This window comes from Mesoplodon bidens (genome assembly GCF_964165515.1).
Source record: "Mesoplodon bidens genome assembly, chromosome: 2".
Classification (NCBI taxonomy): domain Eukaryota; kingdom Metazoa; phylum Chordata; class Mammalia; order Artiodactyla; family Ziphiidae; genus Mesoplodon; species Mesoplodon bidens.
The window spans coordinates 128,754,045-128,770,904 of NC_138177.1; the positions used below are offsets into that span (position 1 = coordinate 128,754,045).

General features: G+C 33.5%; 1 protein-coding gene across 9 annotated transcripts in view; it reads right to left on the minus strand.

Annotated features, from left to right (window-relative positions):
* The window catches only part of MIER1 (MIER1 transcriptional regulator), a 56,836-nt gene that overhangs the window by 13,524 nt on the left and 26,452 nt on the right, over positions 1-16,860 (minus strand). For all 9 annotated transcript variants that reach the window (XM_081223866.1, XM_081223873.1, XM_081223872.1 and 6 more), the window contains 7 exons: positions 15,946-16,104; positions 15,148-15,280; positions 13,409-13,473; positions 10,013-10,085; positions 3,800-3,951; positions 2,492-2,573; positions 1,254-1,348 (listed from right to left, as the gene is read on the minus strand). In XM_081223866.1, the coding sequence (XP_081079992.1) occupies positions 1,254-1,348; positions 2,492-2,573; positions 3,800-3,951; positions 10,013-10,085; positions 13,409-13,473; positions 15,148-15,280; positions 15,946-16,104 (759 nt within the window). The remainder of the gene's footprint in view (positions 1-1,253; positions 1,349-2,491; positions 2,574-3,799; positions 3,952-10,012; positions 10,086-13,408; positions 13,474-15,147; positions 15,281-15,945; positions 16,105-16,860) is intronic.

A 16,860-nucleotide genomic window follows, 5' to 3' on the forward strand; every position in this document is an offset into this window, starting at 1 on the left:
CCTTTCATACAGTATTCACTATACTGGAAATTATCAGATGATTTGGATACAACACCTTAATGTTGGATACAACATTAAGATGATTTGGATACACCTTTCACATCAATGCTAAGACTCAAAATTTCTCTCATTATGTCTGATGTCAAATACCAAAATTCAACAAAATAATCAAGAATAAACTAAAGAACAACAAAAATGAGAAAAATGAACTCAAAGGATTTGTAAGCAACTATTTTATTTATGGAACATAAAATACTGTTAAATATGTGTTGAAACAAATCAAGTGAATACCATCGGATCACATCCAGAGGTATAAAATATGAGAATGTGACGACAGACTATTTAGAGCCTCAGAACCAAGCCCACATAAGCCCAGATACTTTCAGCATCATCCTAGATAAGCCATCACATATCTTACACACCATCCTTAAGGAAACATGTAAAGCCAAGCTCCTTGTCATTTATATTTGCTAAAAATGTGATATTTATAAACCTAGAAATTACTTAATTTCCTATATTTACATTCTGAGATTTTAATTTTGCCTGTCCTAATTTCCCCTAGGAACACATTTTTCTATTCTATGCAATTGTGTAGTTACTATTAAAATCTTACCTGATTTCAGTTTAAGAGAATTAAACCTAAGAATAAATCTGCAAGTACTTATGAAGGTTTTTTGGGTATACATTGACACTGTATGATTGATACTATCCATATGGCATGATAAATTATGCTAAATTGTCAAATTATAAAATTATACAATGTATAATAAAGCTGACTTATTGAGATATTCTGGAAAATTAAAATCTTAATTAAAACCAAATTAAATATTAAGTATCTGATTTTAGACCACTTAGGACTTAAGCAAATGTAAAAAACATTTTAATTATAAATAATGTCATGGTAAAAATGCTTTAAAGTTTCCAAGTAAGACCCTCCTAAAAAAAATCTGTAACAAGTTTGTGGAAAATAGCTTTAAGTAATTACGGTGTATACACACATCCCATCCAGAAGCTGATGAACATATTTATAAACGTCTAATACTTAAAGGCTTCCAATATCATACACTGAGAACAGTCACTTGGCAAATACATGCCAGGAAGTCTAGGCATGCTTATTACAATTTTCTAAATACCAGTGTATTAAAATATTCATTATTGAACCTTTAACATTAGAAAACATAATAGAAGATTTAATATAATCTAGGTTAACTAAATTTCTTTTAATAAAAGAGACAACATATATCATCACTTACTTTATTAGCCTGAATCAAATGAAAGTCCTTTCCATAGGCCTTCAACCCTTGTTCAAAATTTCTACACTCTTCCTCTGTCCAAACAGATAATTCCTCTGACAAAATTGGGGGGCGGGGGAAGGAGGGGAAACTGTTAAACAATATTCTCCCAAATGCTGCATATAACAAAGTTGTAAATAAGAACGTAACTTTCTGGTAACAATGAGGGAAGTATTTTACTCCTGAGTTCTATTACTGATGGCTGAAAAAGATAGTGACAAAAACTCCTTATTTAATAATGGATGATTTAGTCCCTGACTCTCCAACTTCAGCTTGTGCCATTTCCCCTTTATTCTTTATGATCCAACTAAACCAGCTACCTTTCAATTCCTTTAATTCGTTATGTTCTTTCTTACTTTAGAGACTTTGTGCATGCTCTTCCCTTTGTCTAGAGTTATTTCCTGCCTCTTACCTCAACCCCCTTTCACCTAGCTATTTACAGCCCAGTAAAAATATCACTTTGTTCTAGAAGCTTTCTTTGACAGCCTCACTCTTTCCCCCAACTAGGTTAAGTCCCACTGCAATAAGTTTGGATTGCACCCTCTAATTCTCCTTGGAAGAACTCGTAACTATTTTTCAGCTTCCCTACCTAGGCTCTAAGCACCGTGACGTCAGGGACCTTGTTTATAGTTATGTCCCCACAGTTTAGTAGGCCCTCCAATTCTGTTGAATGAATAATCTTTCATTTGTTACATAATGATATATAAATAGTACTCTTAGTGAAGTGGGGTGAGAGCCAGTTTGGAGTAAAAAAGTGAAAAACCTGGATTTCAGTTTTGGCTTCATTATTTATGAATTATGCTTGCCTCAGCTAAGAGACCTCAGTTCTCATCAGTTTTAAAGTGAAGCTAACATCTTTCACCTTATTTAGCTCACAGGATCATTACCAAGATCAAATAGGAAAATGTTTATAAAAATGTCTTAAAATTGAAAGGCATTATATATTTTTATTTAAATGGCCTTATTTTCCCATAAAGGAAGGGACAATATTAACCCCATTCCCCATAATGCCTTGTGTAACACTTGTGTTATATACAAGTTATTTAACAAGTTATAACAAGTTGTTCTCCAGCAAATATTTACTGAATTCAGAGATTAGCATTATTAAATTTAGGATATACCTAGGTAAATTGAAAAGCTTAAATTTTAAATTTCTGCTATATCATGAAAACAAATAAAAAATTAATATTTATGCTTACCTCTAGCTGCTTTTACATTAAATCTTAATCTTCTTAATGCTTCTTCTGTATCAAAATTGCATTTAACTAATTCATATAATGCCTAGAAAAATAAAAGGCTTCAGTATGTAACCTGGACTATGAACAATTCAAGGCTACAATTTCTTAAGAGAGTAAAGGCTTTTCCAGAATCAAGTGTTTTCGTACTTTCTGGAGGACAAATAATTCTAGTAAATGCAACATAAAGAACACTAAAGAAAAACAAACATAATTCATTCCTGATAATTAACTGCCTCTGAATATGTAGAAAATAATGGACAAGCAAATACTCTACTGGTGGCCATGGTACTCTAGGAATTTATAAATAAAAAGAAATCGTTTTATAATAATCACAAGTCCCTTCTTTTTGGTTTTTTGGGCTTCCTATTCAAAGACAATTTAAAACAAATCAGAAAAGAAAAACCCTGGTGAAAAAGGCAAAAAAGTATATAATGCTGCTATTAGGTTCATGGTAGGCACTGTTCTATTATATACAGAATAACATTATCCCAGACAGGTATTCCCAACTTGATGATATCCACAGATTCTATGGGATATGCAAAGGAAGTTCAAAAAGCCTAATAAAAAATATATACAGGCAAAATAAAATATCAAAATTTTTATTTGAGCTGAAGTCATACCAATGAGTGTGTCAATACTACATATCTTATGCTGATTATAAACCTCAGACTCCCTGTTGATGACATTACAGATCTTCCTCTACTTACAATGGGTCCCCAAAAACACATCCTAAGTTGAAAATACTGTAAGCTGAAAATGCATTTAATACACCCAACCTACTGAACACCATCACTTAGCCTAGCCTACCTTAAATGTGCTCAGCACACTTACATTAGCTTACAGCTGGGCAAAATCATCTAACACAAAGCCTATTTTATAACAAAGTGTTGAATATCTCATGTAATTTACTGAATACTGTACTGAAAGTGAAAAAGAGAATGGTTGTATGGGTACAGAATGGTTGTATCAGTTGTTTACCCTCATGATCACGTGGCTGACCGGGAGGTGTGGCTCTCTTCCACTGCCCAGCATCACAAGAGATATTCAACACTAGTCTGGGCAAAGATCAGAATTCGAAGTATGCTTTCTATTGAACGCATACTGCTTTCATACAATCATAGAGTCAAAAAATTTTAAGCTGAAACTTCGTTAAGTCTGTAAAGGAATTTTGGTGGATAGAATAGCACTAAATGTGACAGCACTTAAACTTATAAACGTATGTGGTTAATATATTTGGGGAATATTATAAGTTATTTCTTATTCATGTACCTGTTCATTGTCTTTTATGTGAGATCCTTCAGGAATTGCTTCTACACCTTTCTCATCACCTGTTCTTCTAGATGCATCCTTAAGAAATATAATCACTTTGTCTTCCGGTAAGTACTCAGGGTCCCACAGGAGCTGATCATCATTTTCATATACTAAATTAGTAAAATATAATGTTAAAAATAATGCCAAAAATAGATAGTTTGTGTTAAAACATATCACTGAACAAATAACCCATACTTAGAGCCAAATTGTTGAGAACTGAGAGGTAAAGTGTGGTCCCACTACTTGTGTGACTTCATTCTGGGGCAATATTTATAACTTAAGTGATTTAAGCAATCTAAACAGAAGGTACCACTTGATGCACCTTTCAGATGTAGTCTGACTTAGCTTGAGTTTACCAAATTCCAAGCTCTCTTGTTTTGAAGAGCACTACCAACACTTACTACCTGTATGACCCCAGCAAGTTATTTCCCTTCTTCTGCTTCATCTGTGAAATGGGGAAAACAATCCTATTATACATGGCTGTAAGGATTTCAAGCAATTTAAAACAATTCTGACACATATTAAATAAGTTTCAATGAGTGTTAGCTATAATTATGATTTTTGAATAGGGATGTCTAAAAGAATGCTCACCAAATGTTAACACTGCTTATTTCTTGGTGGTAGGATTTGGGACAATTTTTTCTTACATCTCTGTACTTTTCCATGATGCTTGAAAATATATTGTCATAAGCATAAATCATTTTCATAAAACAAGTCATTACTTCTTTTAAAAAAGCATTTAGGTTTCATCAAAATTTCCATTATAATAAGATTGAAGCCCCCATTTCACCAAAATTTTGTAAGTGAAAGAATGGAGGAGAAACTAAGATGAGAGCCTTGTGGAATCCTAAACAACAGGAAGATGAAAACACAGACAAAATTAAGAAGGAACAGTCACAAGACAGAAGAAATATCAAAAGTGTGGCACCATAGCAGCAAGGGGAAGAAAATGTTTCAGAGAGTAATAGATTGGTTAAATGCTGTTAAACAAGCAGGATGAAAATTGAAGAGGTGCACTGGATTTACTAACAAAGATGGGAATGTTTCAAGAACTGTTTCTATGCAGAGATGGAAGCTAAAGCCATACTGGAGAGGAATGAAGAGGAAATGGAAGGTAAAGAAATAAAGTAGAAAACTCTTCTGAAAAGTTCCATGGTGAGGGAGGAGATAGAGCAGTACAGTAGCTAGAGAGGAAGCATAGCTGAAGAAAGTTTTTGGTTTTGCTTGTTTGTTGGTTTTTAAAGGCATGAGACATAATCACGTAAATGCCAACAGAAAGGAGCCAGCTGGACAAAGACTATGAATTTAAGAGACAAAGTATAGCTGACAGTGTCAAACTTCCTTGTGTTATGAAAAGGAATTAACAGCTAACAAAGGTACATCTCCTACATACCAGGTACTATGTTAAGTGTTTTCATATAAATTACCTTGTCCCCACCCACTCCCCTGCCACTACACACATACACTTTAAATTTTTCCTTAGTAATAAACCTTATTCCTTTTCTAACCTGTTGGTACAATCCTAGTAAAACTCCAAACTGTAAATACAATAAAACTCCCATGATAAAGGTGAATTTGGATATACTGCTATTGATTTCTGGTCTGCGCTCAGCCTTTATTTGCCAAAGGGAGCACACTAGAGTTCTTATATTCTTGGAGTGGGAGTGGGAGATGGACAATGCCTTACAAGGAAACCCTGATTCAGGAAGAAGACAATGGAGGGTGGGTCCCTGAGTCCCCAGTGTTCTCCCAGTTAGATACCCCATGTTGAGCCTATGAAACAAGCACAAACTACCTGAGAGATACTTCTAGAATCAATCTGGAAGTCCCAAGTCACAGGATACAGAGATATGCTTATTTAAACTGAGTACACAAACATCACCAGATGGCGCCAAGTGAGAAGCCAGGTCCCTAGAACTGTGACTAGCAGCCAGATAGGCTAACCCTGAGAATATGATACTTCATTTAATGCATATACTAAAAATGACAATGAGGTGAGAACAATTAGCATTCTCAGAGAATAAACCACACTGCCTTAACTGGTTCCAGAAACAGACCAAACTACTTTCCAGTTAAGTTTGTACTCTAAATATGACTTTTGACTATGATCTAAATAAAAAAGGCAACACAATTGATATTTATTAAATATCTATAGAATGACTAAACGCCAAGAGATCAGAAATTCAGGAAGAACTCCACCATTATGATAAAACACACGAAAATACAGAGGAAAAATAATCTCTATAAATATGACAGCAACAGAAGGAAAAAACAGTCTTTATTATAATTGTATAGTTTCATGAACATGCTGGATTTTGAAAGATCACAATCACTGAACTGTAACAGGATCTTCTGAAACTATTTCATTCGAATGAATTACCAAGCCTAAATATTAGAACTTTTAAAAAGCAACCATAAATATATCCACCTTATACTACTGAAAGATATAATTTACAAGTGATTATAAATAAGTGAAAGAGTCTCAGAAGGCAAGAGCTCTCCTAGTATATTACCACAGGTTGTTAACTGGGGAAGTGCTTTTTATGGTATTTTAAGTAATAAAAGTAAGTGTGTCAGATAAGCAAAAATGAGTTCAAAATAATTTAACAAAGTTCATTATATGTGTGTTGGGGGTGGGAATGGAGATGACAAATGTAGAAAACTGAGAAACTACCACCACAAAATCAAAAACTTCTGCAATCTGGGAAATTCCTAGTGAGTAAGAATAAACGTGAATAAATAAATGAAGAAATTTATAAACCTCCAGTTTCTGTTAAAAAAAAAAAGTGTCATTTTTAATGCCCAAGTAAAAATTCTACCTAATCAATATATTATGAGAATGAAAATGCTGAAACATAATCAGCAAGGTGTAATAATGCGATTTATAATAGAGATTTCCACATTCTTAAAAGGTTGCACTGTGATTAATGACATGAATTTTAAGTTGTCTAGCTGAGCTTTTCCTATGTGTAGATTAATTGAACTGCCTGTTTCAACAGTATTATTATTATTAACTAAGGGTAATACATGTGTTCATTTTTCAGTAAGCAACTTAAGAATCAATAATTCACCTAATATTCATTATAAACAACAATTCACCTGGTCCTTTGCTATTCACTGCTTTGTAATTCCTAGCCACATATACTTACTCTAAAATTTACGTCATGCAAGCATGAAAATTTGAGAATACCTTGTTCCTTTCTCTTGACTTTTTTTCCTAAGTAGCCCATCTAATTCTCAGCTAATCTAGTAAAGGATTCTCAACCTCAGCACTACTGACACCTTTGGCCAGATACTTCTTAGTTTGGGGGAAGGGGTCCTGTGCATTGTAAGATGTTTACCAAGTATTTGAATTATTTAGTATTATCACAAAGCTGCAGCATTTACTCAGTTTTTAGTACGTGGGAGAAACAAAACACCCACATAACTTTAAAAATCATGTTTTTCATACGCCCAGAACTTTTTGGGGAATTAAACCCTTTTCATACAGTCTGAGCAGGGCTGACACTGCTCCCTGGAGCCCCAAGAGATAAACGAGCCAGGGCAAGCCTGAGTACTCACTCATCCCTTGGCTTACAGTAATTACTTCTGGTTGGGTAAGACGTAAGCTCAGTCAATAGAGGCTCTCTCTAGGACTTTTGCTGGAGCAAAGGGGGATGGGGAAGTTCTCATTTTTCCTGGTTCCTGGCTAGAATAGTGAAAAGTATAAGTCATGAGCTCCCAGTAGCCATCCTAGCTTGTCTGACAATAAAGGAAAGAGGGGGAGGAGAGACACTTGATATCATAAAAATCCCGAATCCAGTTTTATTTGAAGCCAGACTAGCCAGAACTTCCCAGTAAAGCAATCAGGTAAATTCTTTTTTGCTAAAGCTAACTGAACTCAGTTTTTGTCACCTGCAAGCAAAAGAGCATGAATTTGATACTTTCTGAAAATCTGAATAATAAAACCTAAGCATAAGGGTAAGATTAATCATCTTTTGGATATTAATGCCACTTACTGACCATTTTCTATGTGCCAAACACTATGCCACTAAGCACTACACATAAAAACATCACATGTAAATCCTCGCAACGAGCTTTATAATAGGTGATTGCTATTTTATAGACGAGAAAAAAGTAGTTAAGTAACACGTCCATGGCCAAATGCCTAGATACTGATTCAAGTTTACTGACTCCACATACGTTCTGTTTACACTATCTGCACCCACCTAATAACTCAGCTACCAAATGTTTATGAAGTGTCTTATGTGAAAAGGATCTCCCAAGGTATTAAGGATACAAAGATGAATAAACAAATGATTATAATATACTCATTGAGTATAAATGATCATTTACATACATTTAAGATAAAAAGTTAATGTCTCTTTAGGATACTCAGTAATAGGGTTTCCTTATAGCAATGAAAAATTCTAATCCAACTGCCGAATAATTCCTTACAGTTCAGATATCAAGATATCTTAAGTTTTGTGGCACTGTTATCAAAATCACCCAAACCAAATGCTCTCCCTTTTGAATGTGATCACCAAACTGATGAAAAATACCCTGCGAAACTTTTGCTGTAAGGGAAAAAGGCACTAATCAGTACTATCCCTTTGACAGTTTTATTTCTAACAGTGTGGTTTACCTAATAGTTTTACAAGAATTTGGTTTGTGTGCACAGGTTAACCTAAGTGGAGACGAATTCTTGATATCATGACCAAAGTTTGAATTCCTAGAACTACAAAGATGAGGAAAGGGCCTGAACCATAGTGACTCCTCTAAGGCAGTAACCCTGGTAAATGCATCTGATCCTCATACAATATAACACGCTTAAATTTCTCAAAGTGAGAAAGCTTCATAAACCACAGCTTTTCTGGAAAAAAAAAGAAAGAAAGAAAAAATATATATATATACACACATAAAATTGCTTTCTAAAATGTTAAAATGGAAAACAGTAAATCAAAATTGGAGATTGTGATCACTTATTCACTGTGATATCTGACAATGCAAACATGTTAAAATAAAAGGTAAACATATTAAGAAATAATTAAAACCATCTTTAGCCATAATATTAACTTGCCACATATAAAAAAATACAAAAGCCAATGGATCATTCATTTTTGCACACAATTACAATGTATTCACAAACACTGTGCACAGAATTTCAATATACAACAAGGTCACTCCATATTGATACCTTTAACATTCCTGTATGTTGCAGAAATTAACTTGAAAGCTATTACTGTTGTGTTAAAACATTTCTGTCACTAGAATTTACTAGCCTGTGGTGTTCCCTTAACTGCTTCTGATCTGCTGCTCTGCCCTGAAAGCAGGTGCATACTTAGAATATAAATTAAGTTTTTGGAGGGAATGTTAAAAAAGAAAACAAACAAGACGACTTCTACAACTCCCAAAGGCTCTGCATATGCAAGGTGAAGTGCGGAAAAGAAAACTGAAATAAAGAAATGATGATAGAGTTCTAGCATTGAGTGATGTCACACCGCACATGAAAACTCATTAAACGTGCGCGCGCGCACGCACACACACACTCTCTCTCTCTCTTTCTGGAACCCTCCCAAAGCAGATAATCTGAAATACACTTTAAAAAAAATCTTCAAGTATTCTGTTTTTGTTAAATATTTATTATTTGTGACTTACCTTAGCACTTTTAGACAAAATGATGAAAAAAACCATGTAAAATTTAAGTATACAAGTTGTTTTTCCAAAGTATTTTAAATACACAAACATCAAAATACTCAATTTTAGTAATATTAAAAGTTTCAGAAGCAAATAAACTTTTTATATTAGTTGTTTACTTGTTTTTTTTAAAACCTGTCCAACAGCTTCCACTGAAACAAAATAACCTTTTAAAATATAAATCATAAAGGTTATAAAAGGGCATATTTTTCAGAGTACTTAAAATACGAAAAAAATAAAAAGTTGGAATGTTTTAAGTCATCTAATAATCTAATACCAAAGAAGCATTCACTTTTCTTTCTTTTTTGGCTAGAGTTCTATGGATAGAAGTGGAGAAACAGAAAACTATTTCTTACAGATACTGGTGCAGAGGTCTTCTTCATAAATCAGCGGGGTAACAAACAAACTGTCATGTTCTTATCCCATTATAAAAACAGTTCATCAATTCAAAAGCATGAATTCAGCTATAAATTAGTAAATTTACTAATAACTCACCTTTTTCATTTTCTTTGTATCTACAAATGCCAACTGGAATCTCTGCTTGAAACATGGAGCCCACCATAATCTCCTATTTTAAAAATAACATAAAACATTAATAAGATCTAGTAACACAGATTTTATATCCATTTTCTAGATTTACCTTCTTGGGTTAACTGTTCCTGGTCTGTCATAAAACACAGTTACAACCAATTAACTATCTCAGGGGAGTACTGTGAGGATGCATGAATTAATAATAGATAAGACCTTGGATATGACTGGATGAAAATATTAGTAATAATAATGGGGTGAAATGGATACAAACTTTACTTCAAAATATGGAGGAAAGGAAATAAAAATGAATTCTTATAATTCAATTATAAGATGACTCTGAAAAGCAGAAAGTCAAATTAAAGTATTTTCAGAGCATCCCACTCTAAGCTATGGTCTCTGGATCAGCAGCATCAGCATCACCAAATGCAAATACTCAGGTCTTACACCAGACCTACTGAACCAGAAACTATGAGGATGGGATTCGGCAACTATAAGTGTTTTAACAAGCTGTCCAGGTGATTGACACACACTGAAGTCTGAGAACCAGAGCTTTAAGGTAAAGGAAATAACGAAAGGGTTTGTATAAAGCTCAGTAGAGGCCAAACGAATGAAACTCCAAACCAACTGGACAGGTAATTAGTGCCTAACTTTCATTAAAACAATACAAGATGAAATCGTAACTTCTCCCAAATGTAATTAAATCTTATTTTAGGAAATCTGGTAATCAATCTATATAGTCAAAACACAGATTAGGGAAAACTGGCTGTTCAGAAAGACAATGAGAAATCACCACTGATGAGATTGTACAAGACATAGGGACCAAGATTAACTACATGGGCCCTCTTTTGTCTGTGGCTAAATGTTAATAATACAGTTACTACATTTTCAAAATGAAGACTTATGCAGGAAAGGTACAAAATCATGGTCTAGTAAGTTTAAATAACTCTTGGGATTTGAAAAGTTTCTCTCTCCTGTTATTGTTTCCCACTGTTGTTAGAATTTCATTTTATCTAGTATAACTTCAAAGACATGTTCTATGTAATAAATTTATTGCTGCACCTGTACAGGAAAACCAGTTAGTTTTCTAAAAATACCCCATTCACATTTTCTCTACTCATATATAGGAATTTTCTTTATGTCTTTCACTGTAAAAAAGATTACTCTATTGTCACTTCTTGTGGCTCTTTTAACTTTACTCACCTATGCCTATCAGAGAATAAATAGTCAAGTTATCAACCCTGGCTAGGGTGCTTCTAAAATATAGATGTCTGGATCCATTCCAGACCAATTAAACTAGAATCTCTGGATGAAAGCCATGGTAATCAGTATTTAAAAGTTCTTTAAGTGATTCTAACATGAAGCCAAGGTTGATAACTTCTCAACTGGTATAAAGATAAGACACTTCCTTTTTCCTGTTGAGTTCAGATAACTTCTTTTCACCTAATTTGTTCTGCAGGGAAGGGAAGGAAAACAGCATTTAGGAGCATTATGTACCAGGTATCTTATGCAAAATTTTCATTAAATCCTCACCAACTTCGACAAGGCTGAATTTGTCATTCCCATATTGTATTTGAGGAGATGAAACTCAACAAAATTAATTTCCTCAGGAACACACTACTAGTAAACTCTGAGCTATAACTTGAACTCAGGTTTGATTTCAAAGCTGTTTCCTCTACCCTAGTTTCTATAAAAATTCAATTTCATCTTACAAGCCTTAGAAGGTGAATCTCTGAATCCTGACACTTTTTTACAAATCTCACTAAAATAAGACAATCTGGATTTACTGCGGCCTACTTTATTACATATTTTTCCTGAGGAAGGGACTAATACTCCCTAGCAGTAAAGGCTTCATCTCCCCCATGTTCTCCCTCCTGAGTTTTTATTGCTTCATTAAAAAAAAAAAATTCAAGGCTTAATCAAATACTCTCTTGGGAAACTCCAGATACAAAATCAATTTATATTGGAGATAAGATAAATACACTTGAATGTGTGGTAGAAAATAACAGTTTAAGATGACTCCCAAGGTTTCTAGTTTTCATCTTAATTTCTACATGATGTAGGAATCAGAAAAAAATGGATTGAAGAACACTTGCTCAAATAGGTCACACAAATAGTAACTTCTGTGATCCTTTTTTGTGTCTTCAGTCCCATCATTCATTCATTACTCACTCAAGTTAATTAACACATCTGGCACTGGGATAATCTTTCCTTACCACTCCAACCCACACTAATGTCTCTCTCTTCTAAACGTCTCTTTGGAAACCCATAAATAGATCAATTCTGGCTGAAGCCCAGAATCCTTGGGTAGCACAGTCCAAGTTCATTTGAATACTTCATTCTTCCCAACTGAAACTCTAAATGTAGAGATTTTCCCTTATTTTAATCCACAAGGAGGTTAGCTCTTTTTAAGTTTGCCCCAGGCATCCCAAACCAGACAACTTTAAACAAACTAAACAAACAAAACACAGGGAAGCCTCAAAAGTATTAACTAATTAAGTAACAATCATGACTCAAAAAAGTGCAGAAAGGCCACGCAATTTGATATTTTGGGCTATTCTGCTTCCAAATAAATGACTGCTTATGCCCTAAATTAAAAATCAGACCTATGAAAAAGAACACTAAAAAACCTCAATGGAGATTTTAAGAGAAGTATCAGGTCACCTATCTCAACATGAATGACATCATCTCTTCTATATAAATGATTTGCCCTGATCAATTCTATATAACATTTTGATAAATCTTCCTAATAAGTCAACTGCTTTGCAACAGCTTAAAATTCTTCAATTTAACCATGTGATTAACTACACAATGTTATACAATTTTATATTTAAAGACTACGTCAATAAATTATCTTTAGACTCATTTTAGAAATTAATTATGGATAGTTATACCGAAGCTCAAATCTGTCTCTTCACACAATATACTCTGAGTTGTAAATATCGACATTAATATGGGATGGAAAAACTTGTAATCTAACTTATTAAACAAAATTTACTTAACAAATACCAAAGCCTCCACAACTGCTTTCTCAAGTATAAAAAAAAAAAAATCACATGTGATACTTTGTATAGTGTAGCTAACAAAAGTGTAATTTGTAGTGGTTCAGAAATTTGGATTTCTAATCTTGCTTTGAGTACTGGCTTGCTCAAAAAAGTCCATTTTTTTCTATACCATTATTTTATTTATAAAAAGGTAAATATTTTTCTCACCTGGATGTATTAAGGGAAAGTCTAAACATTCATATGTCACAAAAAGACTTACTTCAATTTTATCAATATTTATACTTAGTAAAAGAATAATTACACTTGGCTTTTTAAATATTTATTTATCTAAGTTTTGGGAAAATATGGCTCTAACTACCTTTTTCCAGTCTTCTGATGGTATATAATCTTCATCTTCTTCAGATTCTTCTTCTATTTCACTATCTAGAATAAGTAAGACAATAGTACTATAAAATGATTGCTTATCCTATCCATTCTTATATCTACCATCAAATATTTAAATATGCCAAAAGGTATTTGCAGAGGTAGGTCAAGATATTTTTAATCAAATAATACCCTGTCAGTTAAAACAAAAAAAACAAAACTCATAAACCTTCTAGGACAATCTTCTTAGACAATGTATTTTCATAAAATGATTTCCTACAAAAAATTTTAAGAAAAAATCTGAGTATCAGAGTCAAGATAATCTGTTTCTAAGCCTAATTCTCCTTCCAACAGCTTGGTGACAGAATAAATTATATGATCTCAGTTTCTTCCCTTATAAAATAAGAATTGGGGCAAAACAGTGGTTTCTGAACAGTGCTCCTTAAAGCACTGACAACTCTGTAGCACCACTTTGGGGGAAGTGCATGAAGAGAGGGTATGTATGTCTTCCCAACTTCTGTTTTATTCAGAGCAGGCAAGCTGCTGTTTGTTTACATTTTGGACTAAGAATGTATTTACATAAAGGGGTGGGAAATCTGAAAGCCATGAGACTGTCAGCATCTTCTCAACTCTAAAATGGCACACAAAATTCAAAAGGGTAACACTGTATATAGAAATTAATTCTTCCTATGGAAAAGCTAAGATAGGCAGTATATTTGTAGCTTCAATGCATACATCATAACTAAAATACCAGATTTGAATTATGAAATATTATTTCAAGAGGCAGTCACTTAGTATCCCACTTTTAAGCAAACTTTGGCAATGGATCTGCTCCTGGTTTAACTAAGGGAAAAATACCACATTTCCCCCAAACAATGATCTCAGTAACTAATCTCTCTGTGCACTGACATACTTTTCAGCTGGACCATATCTGTGATCAAAGTTCACAATAAAATTATTATTAGCAGCCCTACATTCACTTCTAAACAAACTGTGTAACAGAAGTCACTCATACAAAGAAGTAGCCATGTTTAATCAGTTATTACTTTACCACATTTCATGAGAGGTTATTGTTCTTCAACTATTGTCCTTTTTAAAGTATAGAAATTTAGACCACATATTTAAACTAATAACACTAATGGTTAACTTTTTCTTATCTTACTTCCAGAGTAAGGATTCCTGCTTAGAATGAAACATTATGGAGCAGATGAAACATGCAAATATTCAAGATACATATATTAAATGTTGTCTTGACTACTGGTCATCTCTGACTAGATCATAACTGTAGAAAAATTAGGGGAGTTCTTTGTATAACATATTCCTACCTCAAAAGTCAACCACTTTTTGGACTTGGGAGCCATTGATTAGAGAAAGCAATGCTTATGAATATATCAAGGCTGAGAGGCAAAGAAAGCAGAAAATGAAAAACTGAGGAAAAGACTACGAGAAATAAAAAAGATGACCATGAAACAAACTAAAGAACAGTCAAGAGGGAAAAAAGGAACACACTCAGAATCGGGTGTCATAGTGACACAGTAATTACTGTAGTATATTCATGGACAAGAGGGCCCCAGTACTGCTAAACTAATAATCTAGAACAAAATCCCATTACTGATGAGCAAGATTTCAAAATCAATGAATTCAAACAGAGTAGTGAAAAAAGACCACTAAAATTTTAGGCATATATTAAGCAGTAAAAATCGTATCCAAAAAATAGTAACTAATAACACTTACTTGTATCAAAATATTTACATCGACGTGGACGGATTATTTCCTGGGCATCTTGAGAAGCAACAGATTGTGATGGATCATCATTGGAAGACTGAGTTTCATCCTCTTGACCTGAAGAATCTTTTATATTCTCTTCCTGTGGAATAATAAATTAAATCTCTAAGATAAAAAGAAGATTGTTGCAGATGAAAGGTCATAGTATTCCAAATACAACTGGAAGGCTAAAATAAATATATTAAATGGTGTCTTGGGTTGGATCCTGGAACAGGAAGAAGAACATCTGTGGAAAATCTCACGAAATCTGAATTGTCTGTAGTTTAATTAATAGTATGGTACCACTGTTGATTTCTTAGTTTTAATAAATAGACCATGGTTACACAGATGCTAACATTAGGGGTAGCTGAGTGAAGAATATACAGAAACTCTGTACTATCTTTGAGCCTCTTCTGTACATCTAAAATTATTTCAAAACAAAACAAAATAAAAGTGAATACAGAACTGCCAATTAGCCTTTATTACTTAAAAAAAATAGCATTTTTTTAAAAGTTCATACAAATTCATTCAGACCAGGCATTGATAAGAAATCTGGAATGACACAGAGAAAACTATCACTCCTCTGGAGTAGATTACAGGGGACTTCCAATTTGTATTATGTATATCTATATTAACTTTTAACATTTAAATCTATTTAAAGTTTTTAAAAGTCAGAGTAAAAACAGATTACAGAAATAAGCAGTCAAAATGAATGTATTAATAAACTTTAACTTCAAGAGGAATAAAAATATATGTGTATAACCTTACTTTATTTTCCCCACTACAGCCACTATTATCATCATTATCAGCATCTTCATCATCTTCACCTTCTTCTTCTTCCTCCTCCTCCTCATCTTCTTCAGGTAGTCGAATAGTACTATCATAACCATAAAGGCTGAGAAGTTCATGAATTGGCATGTCGCCTTCCTAAATAGAACAAAATAAAAAGTTAATTTCTGAATAGGTGATATTTCATATTCCTATAATTCACAAATCTATGGAGTATGCTCTTAGAACTGTTATGAAGAATTCTCAAATCATAAAAGGTAAAACTGAATATAATTCTGAAACCTAAGAAAATCCTAGGCTTTTACTATTCTTTTCTGCATCAATTCAGTGAATGTACACCAATGTTCAGTTAACACTACGTATGGATGCTCACTTAGTAAGCGTACCATATATAATCTGGGAGTGGGGAAATAGAATAATCAGAAAATAGACTGTAAACTAAGTTAACAAACCCAGAAAGGGGGATGAAATTCATAGCCCAGCCCAAATAAATTAAAACAGCAATGACATACATGAATGATACTGGATTACATTAGCTATATATTCTTTTCTAGGTTTATGTATAATTGCACATAAAATCCTTTCATGGAATCCTTACTATCTATCTTACAAAACTGTTGTATTATCTCCATTTCATAGATGAGGAAATTGAGGCTGGCAGATTAAGCAATTTCTCCAAAAACCACACAAGTTACAAGTAGTGAAGCCAGATTTCAAGTCTAATTACGAAAGCCCATACTTATCATATACCAGGCTGCCTCAGCCAGGGACCTGGACCTTCCCCAACCATCACAAAAAACATACCCTCCTGAAGGTGAAATGAAGAAACATCCATATGTAATAAAATGAAATTAGCTTTCTGCAGAAGGTACTCACTGTAATCAATAATCAAGC